This window comes from Carcharodon carcharias, chromosome 32 (assembly GCF_017639515.1).
Source record: "Carcharodon carcharias isolate sCarCar2 chromosome 32, sCarCar2.pri, whole genome shotgun sequence".
Classification (NCBI taxonomy): Eukaryota; Metazoa; Chordata; class Chondrichthyes; order Lamniformes; family Lamnidae; genus Carcharodon; species Carcharodon carcharias.
In genome coordinates, this window is record NC_054498.1 from 19293699 (window position 1) to 19308787 (window position 15089).

The following is a 15089-nucleotide window of genomic DNA, read 5'->3' on the forward strand; positions in this document are numbered from 1 at the left end:
GTAGAATCCAGAGGAGCACTAATGTTCCTTCTGGCCCAAAAAGGGGAGAAAAAAATATTTACATATTTTGGCCTCATCTGGAGATGATCATCTGCTGACCTGACTGAGCCTGGTAGTGAAGTGGCAGCAACTTCTCTGCTCAATATGGAGCTCAAATTTGAGTTGGGGCCTGATATATAAAAAATGACTTCGACAGCTTTGGTAGGTACCCTTGTTGCCTGCTCAGGGGAGCAAGTTTAAAATCCCAGATGGCTGGGTTCTGGTATATTTCTTTGGTCAGTAAGTAACATGGGCAATTTTAACAACCCACTGAGACTGGTTCCTGCCAGGTGGATAGCATTAAAATCAACCCACGTCCATGTCCACTCATAGTAAAGATCAAAATTTAAAATGACTCTTGGCTGCAGATATTTTTTAAATGGGATATGATTACACAGACCGAAAACCAAGAAGAAAGGTGTAATGTGCTTCTTCAGGAAATAACCATACTAGTCCTTTGCTGGCAAAAAAAACTGCGGTACGTGAAGATGCCAGTAATAGTTTTACCTTCACCCGGTTCTTGGATTCCTGTTCCCACCATTCATCAGAGCTGCTGGAAGTGGACTGAGATACCTTGAAAATATCTTGGGGGACAGTCCAGACACACACCAAGCCATTCTGACATCCACTAGAGAAATAAAACAACATGTGCAAAATCACATCTTCAAATTGTAGTCTGGGAATTTAATGCTCAATAAACAACTTGTTAAAATGTTCTTTAGGACAACCAGCTGGCCTGTAGCTTCTGATATTCCATTCGTACTAAATACCTGTGGTTCACTCTTAATGATGTAGTAAACAAGGCTAGGAATTCTTCCAAGGTGATGGTGACATGATAAGTCACCAATGTACTGCAGTAAGATCTACGATAAAGAATGCTTGAAATTGTTTGAAGTATAGTGTCTTATGGACAAGCAAGATTGCTTTGCTGATGAAGGGTTACCAACCTGAAAGTGGCTGCATTACTGAACTAGTAACCCTGAGGGCTAGACTAATGCTGTGGAGCCATGTGTTCAAATCCCACTGCGGCAGCGGGGGAATTTAAATTCAACTGATTAAATAAATCTGCAACAAAAAGCTTGTATTAGTAACGGTGACCGTAAAATTACCAGATTGTTGTAAAAACCTATCTGGTTCTTCAATAGCCTTCAAGGGTGGAAATCTGCACCCTTAACCAGTCTGGCCTGCATATGATTCCAAACCCACAGCAATGTGGTTGATTCTTAACTGCACTCAGAAAGGGCCTAGCAAGCCACTCAGTTGTATTCAAGGTTGCTCACCCCCAACTACTCAAGGATAATGAATCACAAAAATCAAAGACCTTGCCAGTGACGCCCACACCCGATAATAATTAGTGGATGAGTAGTCCAAATACTCACTAAATGATCAGTGTAGGAGATTGTATTGCAGCAGATCTACTCAGCACACACCACTTTAAGCAATGGCAGAAGTACAAAATGAATGAAAAATAAAAGCATCAAAATTCTTCGCAGGGTTTCAAGGAACAAAATCTGAGCTTCACTTTGGGCAGCTGAATAATCACCACTTATTGTTCAACTGATCTGTGTTGGTGAGGGCTGCTCAGCAGTACAAAGATCAAGTCACCCCCTTAGGATTCCATTATCACGATTATTTCACATGCTAACAGCACAGTCACGAGTCACTCTGAACATCACTTCACATGCTAACTCCTGCAGATTATAACGTGTAAAACAGAGCTAATCTTTCTGCAATGGGGAGAGCAATCACGACAGCCAACTGCACATAATGCTTAATACATTAGTTAAGGACTTACGGTTTTGGAAAAGGCATTTTGATTGTTATGGGCAAGTGGTCACCAACAAGTGATCGATGGTTTACGGATTTCAGATTTTCAATTTTCACCACTAATGGTGTCACCCAGCTGACAGAAAGCAGTAAATGTTATACTTATTCAAGAGGAGATTAGAAGGGCAACAACTGGAAGCTAACACGCCTCCTATGATTGTGTCAAACAACCTCGACTCAAAAATTTAATTTTCTGTCAACATGGCTTGCCTTTTGTGAGCTGTTGGAATTTAATTTCCTTGGAAAATGTGATAAACGCACACATCTCCTTATCCCATCTAATCAGGGGATCCTAGAGTGGGAGGGGGTAGCCCCATTCAATTTCTTGACTACATCTTGTAAATCAACCTATTGCGTGTGAAGGTAATAGTTATTTATCCCCAACTGATGATCTGAACAATCAACAACATCCAATTAATGCCTTTCATTGACTGAAATTATAGGTGCTTCATCCAGGAGTTGCTCAATTTTTTTTTCTTAAAAACTAAAGCCTCTTCAAGGGCTCTTAAACTCATTAATACAAAAAGACTGAGGCCACAAAGCAAGTTAGACAGTAACTATTTTTGTTTTATTTTTCTCACGTTTGCAGTGTACTCTACTAAATTTATTTACTCTTCTCCATATCTCCATTTTATTCAACCCTATAAATAAACTTCTTAACCATCCAGTTTTTGGTATTAAAATTTTTAACTCTTTAGGCAGTGTAAACAAATAATTGCATTTATAGAATGCTACCTCAATGTCTCAGAATTTTACACAGCGATCTAACTCAGAAGTAGAAAAGGTCAGAGAGGGCTACACCAATTGTCTAACCTGTGCTTTCTAAGGCTTCCTGCAAATAACAGTACAGGGGAGTGCAGAGGCTATTCTGCAGGTTGGACCCTTGAAGACTGCTGTTCTGATCCTACTACATAGCTGCAACCTGGTTCTCTACTCCATCCTTTTCCTGAGCTGCTCACCAAGGTTCAGCCCAAAATGCACTTTGTTCGTTTGCCTGACCAAGAGCTGAACTTCTAAAGCTAAGATCTATTACTGATCACCTATTGCTAGGTCATACCATTGTCTGCCTCTGACCTTATTTCAACATCACTGAACTCTTTGACCACACCATCACCACTTTCAGGATTATCTTCTCAACTCACTTCTGACAGCACACCCACACTCTGCTCTCCTCACTGGCACCCACTCAATCCTTACCCATTCTCCCCTCTCCTCACCAGCCCCACCGTGCTGCATTCCTCTCATCTCATTGGCCCAACTGTGCTCCATTCCTCTCCCCCATCCCACTGTGCTGCCCTCCCCTCCTCTCGCTGGCCCCAATGTGCTCCCCTTCTCTCCCCCAACCCACCGCACTGCATGCTTCACGCTGGTCCCACCATGCTGTGCTCCTCTTCCCTTGCCAACCCACCGTGATGTACTCCTCTCCCCTTGACAGCACAATCACGCCCCCCTCCTCTTCCCCATCTCATTGGGCTCTGTTCCTCTCCCCTTGCTGACCCCATTGTGAATTGCTCCCCTCCCCTTGCTGTCCCAACTCCAGTCCTCACCTCTCACTAGCCCCACTCCCTTCATCTCTCTGACCGCATAGTTCCCTTACTGCCCCAGTTCTGCTCCCCTCCCCTATGCCCACTATGCTCCACTTCCCGTGCTGGATCCACTTCCTGGTTGGTCTCCCTTGCTGCAGCCAATTTCCTAATACATTGCATCCACGAACTTCATTTTGTTTACAAATCCTTCCAGGGAATATAACATTGTTATAATAATTATTATAATGGGCCAAGTTGAGTCTTTGCAGGCAATCCTACTTTAGACTAATACTCATAATATGCACCGTTCTGCATTTGTCAATATTGAACTTTATTTACCATTGATCAGCCCACATGGAAAGCCTACAGTTCCTCTTGTATGACTTACTTCCATCAACACTTCCCAACCATCTAGCTTTGGACCACCTGAAAACTTAATACCTGTGTTAACATTGAGAGTTTAGGTCATTTATATTTACCAAGACCAGGAGGGACTGAGTATAAATCTTCGGGTGGTCAACTCAATATCTTTCTACTGCAATGTCCTTACTGTGACAAGTGCCTCTACTTGCTTCCCTTCAGCGGTTTGGTATGCATAAACCCTCTTTGAAAGAGATTTTCTCAGGGAGTACTTCTTCAAAGGCTTTTCAAGTCATATGATTCCTCTCCACCTCCACAAATTAATTTAGGTCTGATCCGGATCAGACATTTGGAATATTACCCCATCTAGAACCATATAAATGCTGCATACAGAAACCAAATAGATTTAACAGAGTAAGTTTTTTTAATATAAAAAAATACCCTTGCAGTTAGTCATATTTTTTAAATATGACAGTTGGACATGGTATTTTGGCATAGTATAACAGTGCCAGACAAAGAATTATTTCCCAAACAATCTTCTTACAATTGATTAAAATAACATTTTCAGCAGCAACTCCTTACTGAATAAAGACATTTTATCATCCAAGCCAAGCATTTTCAAGAAAAATTAATGCTTTGAAAGAGTTAACCTTTATATCTACCTGGCCAACATAAGCTGCAGCTTGAAACCTTTTCCTAGTTGACTACACCAGGCAACATCATTCACCAGCGCCGGATGAGAAAGTTTATGTAGACAATGCCAGTTTCCGGCTACACAACTCCACAGCTTGACGGTGTTTTCTTTGGCACAAGTCATAAGCATCAGCCCTAACGGGTCCCACTTCATACATGTGATACTTTCCTAGTTTGAGAGAAGGGCGAGAGAAAGAGAGTACAACCAGGGTTAGGTTTTTACATTTCTGAAGAATTGCGAAATTTCTATTTTTTCAAAAGGAAACTGGTCAACCAATTTGTGCAGGCTCTAAAAATTATCTTGTGACTGATAACATGGATTTTTTGTACAATAACCTCTCGTAATAATGTAAAAGGTGAGCAGGGACTAAGAAGACACCAGTGACCCAACAGGCCCTTAATATAAAAAGGAATACCTTTGTTCAGGATTAAATAAAATAAGACCTTAGCAGAATCATAGGAATATAAGTATTTGGAAGATTTGTATGCAGTTTTGTTAGGAGGCAATGAGAAATAGTAGCCACAACACAAAGGCATGAATAATCTTATAACCAGCATAAATGCTGACAAGTTCAATTTATCCAGCCATGAGCTGCGCAGTTTTTGGGGAGTATTTGCAAAATGATGTCAATAGAGTGGCAAAAACATTTTTGGTCTTGAGCACAACAACTGATTACTGACAGATCGGAATTGGGTGGGAAAGTACCATGGAGGTTGAGGATCTTATTAAATGATGGAGCATCTCCAGGAGCTGTGTGGCCTACTCCTGCTCCTAATTTTTATGTTCTTAAATTTTTATGACTGAGGGAAGCTTGTTTCAGTGCTTTGGAGGCTGGCTGGAGGCCTGGGAAGAAAAAAACTACACAACTCAAAGAAAAGCAATGGGAAGATATGAATATCGCCTTAAAAGGACATGCTGGAATACTGCAGTGAGAGAGATACAAAGAAAGTACACCAAGCAAGAATATATCAAATAATATTTTAGGACTAAAACCAACAGGGTTATGCAAATTATATGGTATATAAAAAATGTAAAAGATAATAAGCCTATTACGCTGTCCATCCGATTTGGATGGATAACCAGGCTGTATAATGGCTGCACCATACTCATCATCCAGCATACTGATTTGTTCTGGGTGCGTGATGATAACACAAACTTAGACCTCGAGGAAGAGTCCGCTCAAGGGAAAAAACTACCCCGATTGATTTCAGGATGTGCCCATTTTCAGCATTTACATGGTGGACTTAATGGGACATCCAGGTCACACAAAGCTCCAATGCAGCAGAAAACTACATGGCTCATTACATGATACAATTGTCTGGTCTTTAGAGGCCACTGTTTGAATCTTCTCACTTCAAAGAAACAATAACCTCCTTCCTCTTCCTCTTCTGAAAAATGAACGTTATTTATGTCTCCATAATCCTCATGCCACTCCTGACCCCTCCCTTCTTAAAATACTGATATGGTTGTCAACCTGCTTATTCATTGATCTTCATATCATATTAATACAGCTATAAGAGCTTTCTTCGAGTTCCTTGTGTTATCCTTAGGACTTGCGTCTCTAAGTCTTCCTTACTTTTCTAACACTTTCATTAGATGCCCCTCCACCACTCATTTTCCATTTGTATTAATCCCTAGAGAATGAAGCTGCAAGATCGTTACTGACACCTCTAATCTGTAATCACCACATCCCACACGCAGATGCAGGCAGACAAAGACACACAGGCAGACAAAGACACACAGTGAATTTAACAAATCACCACAAAATAATCACTAATGACAGGGAGAAAGGGGCAGAAACTGCAGAGGGATAGAGGCTGAAGAGATGCTAGCTGCTGCAGCTTGGAGATACAGCACAGCCTCAGAATTACTTCTGATTTAACCTACCTTGAATGCATCAATTATAACAGTTCCTTTCTCCAGAGGCTCTTTTGTGCCAATCAGCATTTTGCCATCCGCATATCCCACTGCAAATGGTTTATCTTCACTATACCAAGCAATGGCCATTACAGCAACTAGAGGCAGCAAACAGTAATTGTGAAAACAAGACTCATGCAGGTGATATTAAGATATTCTACTATAGCTCTTTAACATGATCATCAGCCAAATGGAAATTCTAAAATCTGAAAATATAAATAGACAAAGAACAAAGAAAAAAAGGTTTGTGTAATTGAACAGTTTTAAAAGACTTGCACATTTTAATGATTTAGACTTGGGTGTACAGAGCACAATTTCAAAATTTGCAGATGACAAAACTCAGAGATATAGCTAATGAACTGTGAGGAGGATAGTGATAGACTACAAGAGGACAGAGGTTAGTGAAATGGGACAGATGAAATTTAATGTCGAGCACTGTGGAGGGAAACATCTTAGGAAGAGCGAGGGGAGGCAATATGAACTAAATGGTGCAATTCTAAAGGAGTGCAAGGAAAGAGAGATCTGAAGGTATATGAGAACAAATCTCTGAAGGTGGCAGGGCAGGTCGAGAAAGCTAAAGAGGCGTATGAGTTTCTGGGCTCTATAAATAGAAGTTTGGAGTACAAAAGCAAGGCAGTTATGATGAATCTTTATAAAGCACCAATTTGGCCTCAGCAGGCGGCATTGTGGCCAATTTTGGGCAGTGCACCTTTGAAAGGATGTGAATCCTTTAAGAGGGTGTAGAAAAGATTTACGCAAACGGTTTCATAGATGAGGGGCTTCGGTTATGTGGATAGATTGGAGAAGCTGGGGTTGTTCTCCTTAGACAAAGCTGAGAGGAGATTAGATAGAGGTGTCCAAAATCATGGGGAGTCCAGGCAGAGTAGATAGAGAGAAACTTCTTCCAACGATGGAAGGGTCGTGAACCAGAGGACACGAATTTAATGAGACTGGCAAAAAGCCAAAAGCAACATGAGGCAAATTGTTATTTTCAACATGAACACAGAAAATGCTTATGATCAGGAAGGCACAGCATGAAATAGAAGTGGAGGCAAATCCAATCATGACTTCCAAAAGTGAATTGGATAAGCACCTGAAGGCAAAAAAAAACTGGCAGTACTGCAGAACGAGGTGAGAAACGGGGCTGACTCAATTGCTTTTGCAGAAAGGTGGCACGGGCTCGAAGGGCAGAATATTAAAGCACAGAAAAACATTCAATGATTCCAAGCTCCTTGGTTTGATGTTGGTATTAATTGATCGTGACCAGAGCAGCATAAAAGGCACTACAACTAGCTTTTGTATCTTGGGTGGGTGGGTTAGAGCAGGTGAATATTATCCCTCTGCTGAAAGTGAGTGTGCATGTACATGCACTGGATCAGACTGGCCTGTGATGCCCCATCAAGTAGCTTGAAGAGCTCACCATAAATAATGGACACTTAAGCAAGGTGCCAAAGTGTCTGATATCTGTGAAGCTACGACCAACATTTTCAGGACCAAGATCAGAAAAGTAAATTTCCACAACCCTTCCACATATATAAACCAAAATGCCCTAACCACTACCTTTTCACAAAGGAAAACAAGTAGGGCTCGTTGGGTGGAAGCTTTAGAATACTTAAGGTTTACAGTTCATAAGGAGATAGCTCAGCCAATCATGTGCATGCTGGCTCTTTGTTAGAGTCCAATATTAATTCCACCATCCTGCTCTCTCCAGGTAGTTCTGTATTATCTTCCGCCTCAAATATTTTCTCATTCCTTGAAAAAATGCAATGGTCTCTGGCTCAATCACATCCTGTGGCAAAGCATTTCTTGCTCCTACAACTCACTCCTAATTAACTATGTGGTCCCTCATCCTCATGCCTGGCCACAGGAAACAGTAGTTCCCATCTCATTCTCAGAACCCTCAATAATTCCATAAAGTGCCATAAAAGCTCCTCTAAGCCCTCTCTGCTCCAGTGACAGTAGTTCCAGTATCCCAAATCTCTCCAAACTATCTACTGACGTGAGATATGCTGGGATGATAAAAATCCTTAAAAGGGATGGTCTTGATCACAGAAACCATATGGATTGTCCAACATACATATGAAGAGGCTGAAACCATTTCCCAATCCAACAGAGAGGGGTGAGGAATGAAGACGACAAGGTTTGTAGCTGGGTTAAAGGATATATCATTAGGGTGCAACTCTTGGACTTCATTGGGTGTGAAAGTAGAAGACTACCTGAGGCTATGCCCATCTATGATATTCAGAGATTATTTTATATGTATATTAAGCAGGTGAACCAATCTTGGAACCAATCTAACTATGCTTCACTCTGTGGGTATGTGGTAGATACTAAGTGAACAATTGTTGTACTTAATCCAAACTTAATGAAAGTCAAATACTATTACAGGTATAAATATATGCAGAATCTACATATAAATCCACATGAACCCCCTTTTGGTCTCTTGACTCAAGGAGGCACCTAGAAGAAATGCAATGGAAGTTCACCAGATTGATTCCTGGGATGAGGGGACTGTCCTACAAGAAGAAATTGAGATATTGGATCTTTTTTCCCTAGAGATCAGGAGAATGAGAGATCACCTTATTCATAAGGGTGTTTCACAGGGTAGCTGCTGGGAGGATGTTTCCCCTGGCCAAGGAGGCTAGAACAATGGGTCACAGTTATGGAATAAGGTGTCAGCTATTTAGGATTGAGTTGAGGATACATTTCTTCACGTAAGAGTTGTGAATCTTTGGAATTTCTTACCCAAGAGAGCAGAGGGTGCTCAGTTGTTGATTATATTCAAAGCTGAGATTGATAGATTTTGGGATACTAAGGGAGCCAAGGGATATCGGGTTAAGTGTAGGAAGATGGAGCTGAGTAGACAATTTACCATGATTGTATTGAATGACTGAGTAGGCTTAAAGCGACGAAGGGCCTACTCTTGTTCCTATTTCTTATGACCTCGGACTACATCCTTATCCGTTCAAGGTTTGTTGATACTTCTGTTAGGTGAATGGGTTTGTTACCTAATGAACAGACCTATTTCTTTTAAAATCAAGTTCTGCCAGTTTTACTTAAATTCCTTGAACATGGCTGAGATTAACAAGGAATATTCATAGAGATACTCTACTTCAAACATGTAAAAAAAATTACAATCTCCTTGAAGCTGCATTCAAACAGCCTTTGTACTTGACTAAATCATAGTGTGATGAAATTTCAAAAGCAGTGTTCTGTAGTGTACCTGCCACATACAAGGTGATCATGCTAATCTGAAGGATTACTTGCAAATCTTTTATAATTAAAAGAAACGAGAACATCTTGGGTCACCCAATCAGTAAAACTATTGAAGACTCATACGGACTCGAAATGTTAACCGTATTCCTCTCCGCAGATGCTGTCAGACCTGCTGAGTTTTTCCAGATATTTTTATTTTTGTTTCAGTAAAACTATTGCCTCAGTCACTTGCCTACATGTTGTTTATGTAACCAAATCTACTGAGAAGTGACCAAAGTTCCAAATTTATCTCAACGGACTCTCCTGTTTACTATCATTAGCTCATCAGATTGCCCAGTACATTAGATTGGGCTACACCACCTTGATCATCCAAGCAAAGTTGGGAGATTCTCAGAGCATTAGTGAAGGAAGCAGGATATGGGCCAGGCACCTCTTTTAGAACAACCTGCTGAAAGTTAAACGCCTTGCAACTGATACTTAAGGTGACCACTTGAGCTTTCCTGTACAAGTTCTGTCTGGATATTGCACATTTGCATGGTTATTCCCCATCCCGTTGGCAAGTCATCACCTTCTAGGCAGTTCATCCCATCGCCGACTCCCACTCACAGTTAGTAAATTAATTCTGTGGGACAGCACACAAGACTTAACTTGCCTAGTCTGTTCATTGGGCTAGCTTTGGACCAGATATGACAAATTTGCTGATCGCTCTTGTTAATTATGTAGCAATAACAACTTTATCATTCAATATTCACTATTAGAAAAATAACTTGCATTAATGTAACACCCTTACCATAGTAAAACTAACAAAGGCACTTCACAGCAGATAAAAGTGAAATACTGCAGATGCTGGAAATCAAATAAAACAGAAAATGCTGGAAAAACTCAGCAGGTCTGGTAGCATCTGCAGAACGAGAAACAGAGTGAACGTTTCAAGTCCATATGACTCTTCAGAGCTCTGAAGAAGAGACATATGGACTTGAAACGTTAACTCTGTTTCTCTCTGCACAGATGCTGCCAGACCTGCTGAGTTTTTCCAGCATTTTCTGTTTTCATTTCACAGCAGAGTTATCAAACAAAATTTGAGGCATGAAATAAACTGGATTGTGGGTGCAAATAAGATCTGATATTCAATGCAAATATTAAAATCCTTAGCAGAAGCTAAGGATTAATTGAAAAAGATTGAATTGTTGCAGGCCTAGGAGGATTAAGAAGCACACTGTACTTGAATAAATACGTAGAAACCTTATGAAACTGTTTTTCCCTACAGTTTTAACTTTTGTCTGGTCTGTTAATGATCAAGAATTTTTTTAATAGTGGAAGATGTGATGGAAGCGAATTTCAAGGCTTAGTCCAAAAGATAGCTATTAATGGCAGAACTGAGAATATGACCAGAGTCAAGTAATGTTCTGGAGGGGGGGTGCCAGCACCCCAACATGGATGAGAATTACAAATGGAACAGAGCAATTGATAAAGTAAGGCAAAATTTACCATCTTTTCTGTAGCAGTGCTCAAGTTCAAGTCGGTGCATGGTGGATGAATCCACTACCTCAATGAGTCCAAGAGATCCATCCAATCGTCCTACAAGGAGAACTTCTAAAGTGTCGCCAGCCCAGCTTGCTATTGGGCCTTCTTCAGGCCAGGCAAGAGCGGAAACCCAGTGCGGCTGTATGTCTAAAAGCCCCTTGCCTCCTATAAAAGACAAAAATACTTCACTTTATGAGGATAACTTGGAGTTTGTATTTCTGCCAAGAGCACATCTTGGAAATTTTGTACACAGGTTGCCATAATTCATTTCAACTGGGACAGTTAACTGTGGGTAGCATATGCCCAAATCCCAACTAGTGCTTCCTGGCAGGGATGCAAACTTGGAAAATGGACCCTTATATATCAGTCCTTTGGTCAAATGTGTTTACATTACTAGCAAAGCTATTTGATCTTAAGTCAAGCATCAGAACAGCATGCTCTTTTGCAGGTTACCTGCATTACTCATATAACAAGTTTATAAACAGGATTAATAATAAAAAAAAAGTCAAAAATACTGGTTGAAGAAAACAACAAGATAGGAACATAAGGAATAGGAAAAGTAGGTCCCTTGAACCTGCTCCGCCATTCAATAAGATCATGACTGATCTGACTGTGGCTTCAACGCCACTTTCCTGCCTGTCCTCCAAATAGCTCAATTCCATTAAAGATCAAAAATCTGACTTGGCCTTGAATATATTCAATGACCAAGTCTCCATTGCTCTCTGGAGAAGAGAATTCCAAAGAATAACGACTCTCAGAAGAAATTCCTCCTCAACTTTGATGTAAATGGGAGATCCCTTATTCTGAAACTGTACCCCCTAGTTCTAGATTCCCAATGAGGGGGAAACATCCTCCCAGCATTTACCATGTCAAGCCCCCTCAGAATCTTATGTTTCAATAAGATCACCTCTCACTCTTCTACACTTCAATGAGTATAGGCCCAACCTTTCCTCATAAGGTAACCCCTTCATCCCAGGAATCAACCTTGTGAACTTTCTCGAAATTGCATCCAATGCCAGTATATCCTTCTTTAAATAAGGAGACCAAAACTGTATGCAGTGCTCTAGGTGTGGTCTCACCAACACCCTCCACAGTTCTAACACGATTTCCCTACTCTTATACTCCATTTCCCTTGCAATAAGGGCCCACTTGCTGTATCTGCATGCTAACCTTTTGTGATACCAGGACATCCAGGTCCCTCTGTACTGCAGCAATCTGCAGTCTCCATTTTAATAGTATTCTGCTTTTCTATTCTTCTTAGCAAATGAGACATATCCTCACATATTCACACTATACTCCATCCGTCAAATTTTTGCCCAATCACTTAATCTATCCATATCCCTTTGCAGATTTTTTGTACCCTCACAATTTGCTTTCTGACCTATCTTTGTACTGTTAGCAAATTTGGCTACAATACAATTGATTCCTTCATCCAAGTCATTAATACAGATTATAAACAGTTGAGTCCCCAGCACTGATTCCTGCAGTGCCCCACTAGTTAGTTTGCCAAACTGAAAATGACCCATTTATCCCGACTCTGTTAGCTAGCCAATTTTCTATCCAAGCTAATATATTACCCCCAGCACATGAACTCTTATCTTGTGTAGTAACCTTTTATGTGACACCTTGTCAAATGCCTTTTGGAAATCCAAATACATATCTACTGATTCCCCTTTATCCACCCTACTGGTTACATCCTCAAAGAGCTCTAATAAATTTGTCAAACACGATTTTTTTCATAAAGCCATGTTAACTCACCTTGATTGTATTCTGATTTTCTAAAAGTCCTGTTACTACTTCTTTAATTATTGATTCCAGCACTTTCCCAATGATAGGCCAGTTAACTTAACGCATACTTCCAGAAGACATTTGATAAGGTACCACATCAAAGGTTATTGCGGAAAATAAAAGCTCATGGTGTAGGGGGGGTAACGTATTAGCATGGATAGAAGCCTGGCTGGCTGGCAAAAAACAGAGCATGCATAAATGGCTCTTTTTCTGATTGGCAGGATGTGACAAGTGGAGTCCTGCTAGGGCTTCAACATTTTACAATTTATATCAAGGACTTAGATGAGGGGAGTGAAGGCATGATAGCTAAATTTGAAGATGACACAAAGATAGGTAGAAAAGTATGTTATGAAGAGGACTTAAGGAGGTTGCAGATGGATATAGGTAGGTTGAGTGAGTGGCAAAAATATGGCAGATGGAGTATAACATGGGAAAATGTGAAGATGTTCACTTTGGCAGGGAGAATAAAAAAAAGCAGAGTATTACTTAAATGGAGAATGGCTGCAGAATTCCAAGCCGCAGAGGGCTCTGGTGCACGAGTCACAAAAAGTTAGTATGCAGGTATATCAAGTAATTAAGGCGGCAAATGGAATGCTATCCTTTATTATGAGAGCAATTGAACATAAAAGTAAGGATGTTATGCAAAAGTTATAAAGGACATCGGTGAGACCACATCTTGGATAGTGTGTGCAGTTTTGGTTACCTTATTTAAGGAAGGATGTAAATGTGTTGGGGGCGGTTCAGAGGAGGTTTACTAGATTGATACCTGGAATTAGTGGGTTTTCTTATGAGGAAAGGTTAGACAGACTGGAGTGCTTCCACTGGGGTTTAGAAGAGTGAGGGGTGACTTGATTGAAACATATAAGGTCCTGAACAAGGTGGATGGGGAAAGGATGTTTCCTCTTGTGGGTGAGTCCAGAACTAGGTGGCATTGTTTTAAAATTAGGGATTGCCCTTTTAGGACAGATGAGGAAAAATTTTATGAGGGTTGTACGACTTTGGAACTCTGCCTCAGGTGGTGGCGGAGGCGGAGGCGGGGGGGGGGGGGGGGGGGGGGTCACTGAATATTTTTAAAGGCAGAGATAGATAGATTCTTGTTAGGCAAGAGAATCAAAGCTTATCTGGGGATAGATAGGAAAGTGAAATTCAAAACAGAAGCAAATCAGCCATGATCTTAATGAATGGCGGAGCAGGCTCGAGGGGCCTACTTCTGCTCCTATTTCATATGTTTGTATTAGTTTCCTGTCTGTCTGACTCCCTCCTTTCTTGAGTTGGGACCTTACATTTGTAGTTTCCCAAATCAAAGGGACCTTTTCAAAATCTAGGGAATTTTGGAAGGTCACAACCAATGCATCCATTACCTCTGCAGCCACTTCTTTTCAGACCCTAGGGTACAGGCCGTCAGGTCCAGGGGACTTATCAGCTTTAGCCCCATTAGTCAACAAACATTTCAAGGTGGTATAAAAAACAGGTGGGCATTTGTGCTGTTCCATTTTACCTTTAAATTATCTTGCATTCTGAATCAAAATGAGTAACATCATGAATTTTGCTTTATGGTGTAGAAAAATATTAAGTTCCATACCAGTGACTTGCCAGATGTTCACCACTTTTTCTAGTGCTGCTGCAATGTATTTGCCACTAATGCTCCAACAAATAAGAGACAAATTCGGGTCACAAGGAGAACCCAGGTTGCCCATGTCTTCTGAAATAATTTCTCTATTTAATAAAAAAAAATGCAATTTTCAACATTACTTGTGGAAACTCATTGACTACAAATAATCCACACAGTAATTTTAAAATGGACTCACGATTTGTTGAAGACACATGTTTGTTGCAAGTTGTAATGATTTTTAGTGACACTCCACACTCTAACAGTCCCATCATTGCCACTTGTTGCTAGGAGACCTTTTTTATTGCACCATTGACATGTAATCACCTTTAAAGAAATTAAAAAAGACTACCCTAGAAATGTGTTTACATCAAGCAATTAAAACACAGACTTGTACTTATAAGTCATTTATAGCACAACCCCATTAATGCTAACAATGCATTTGGTAGCACCAGGTTTGACATAATATTCAATTCTACATTCAGTATAGCAGGTACTACATTTATAACTTCAATAAACTCAGTGAATTCAAAGACACAGACACACACACACACACGGACACACACACAGACACAGACACAGTATCCAG

The 15089-nt window shown here is 40.5% G+C and overlaps 1 protein-coding gene across 11 annotated transcripts in view; it reads right to left on the bottom strand.

Moving 5' to 3' along the window:
• The window catches only part of herc1 (HECT and RLD domain containing E3 ubiquitin protein ligase family member 1), a 231321-nt gene that overhangs the window by 45895 nt on the left and 170337 nt on the right, over positions 1–15089 (bottom strand). For all 11 annotated transcript variants that reach the window (XM_041178586.1, XM_041178583.1, XM_041178585.1 and 8 more), the window contains 6 exons: positions 14700–14827; positions 14474–14607; positions 11068–11268; positions 6334–6461; positions 4415–4614; positions 547–667 (listed from right to left, as the gene is read on the bottom strand). In XM_041178586.1, coding sequence (XP_041034520.1) covers positions 547–667; positions 4415–4614; positions 6334–6461; positions 11068–11268; positions 14474–14607; positions 14700–14827 — 912 coding nt within the window. The remainder of the gene's footprint in view (positions 1–546; positions 668–4414; positions 4615–6333; positions 6462–11067; positions 11269–14473; positions 14608–14699; positions 14828–15089) is intronic.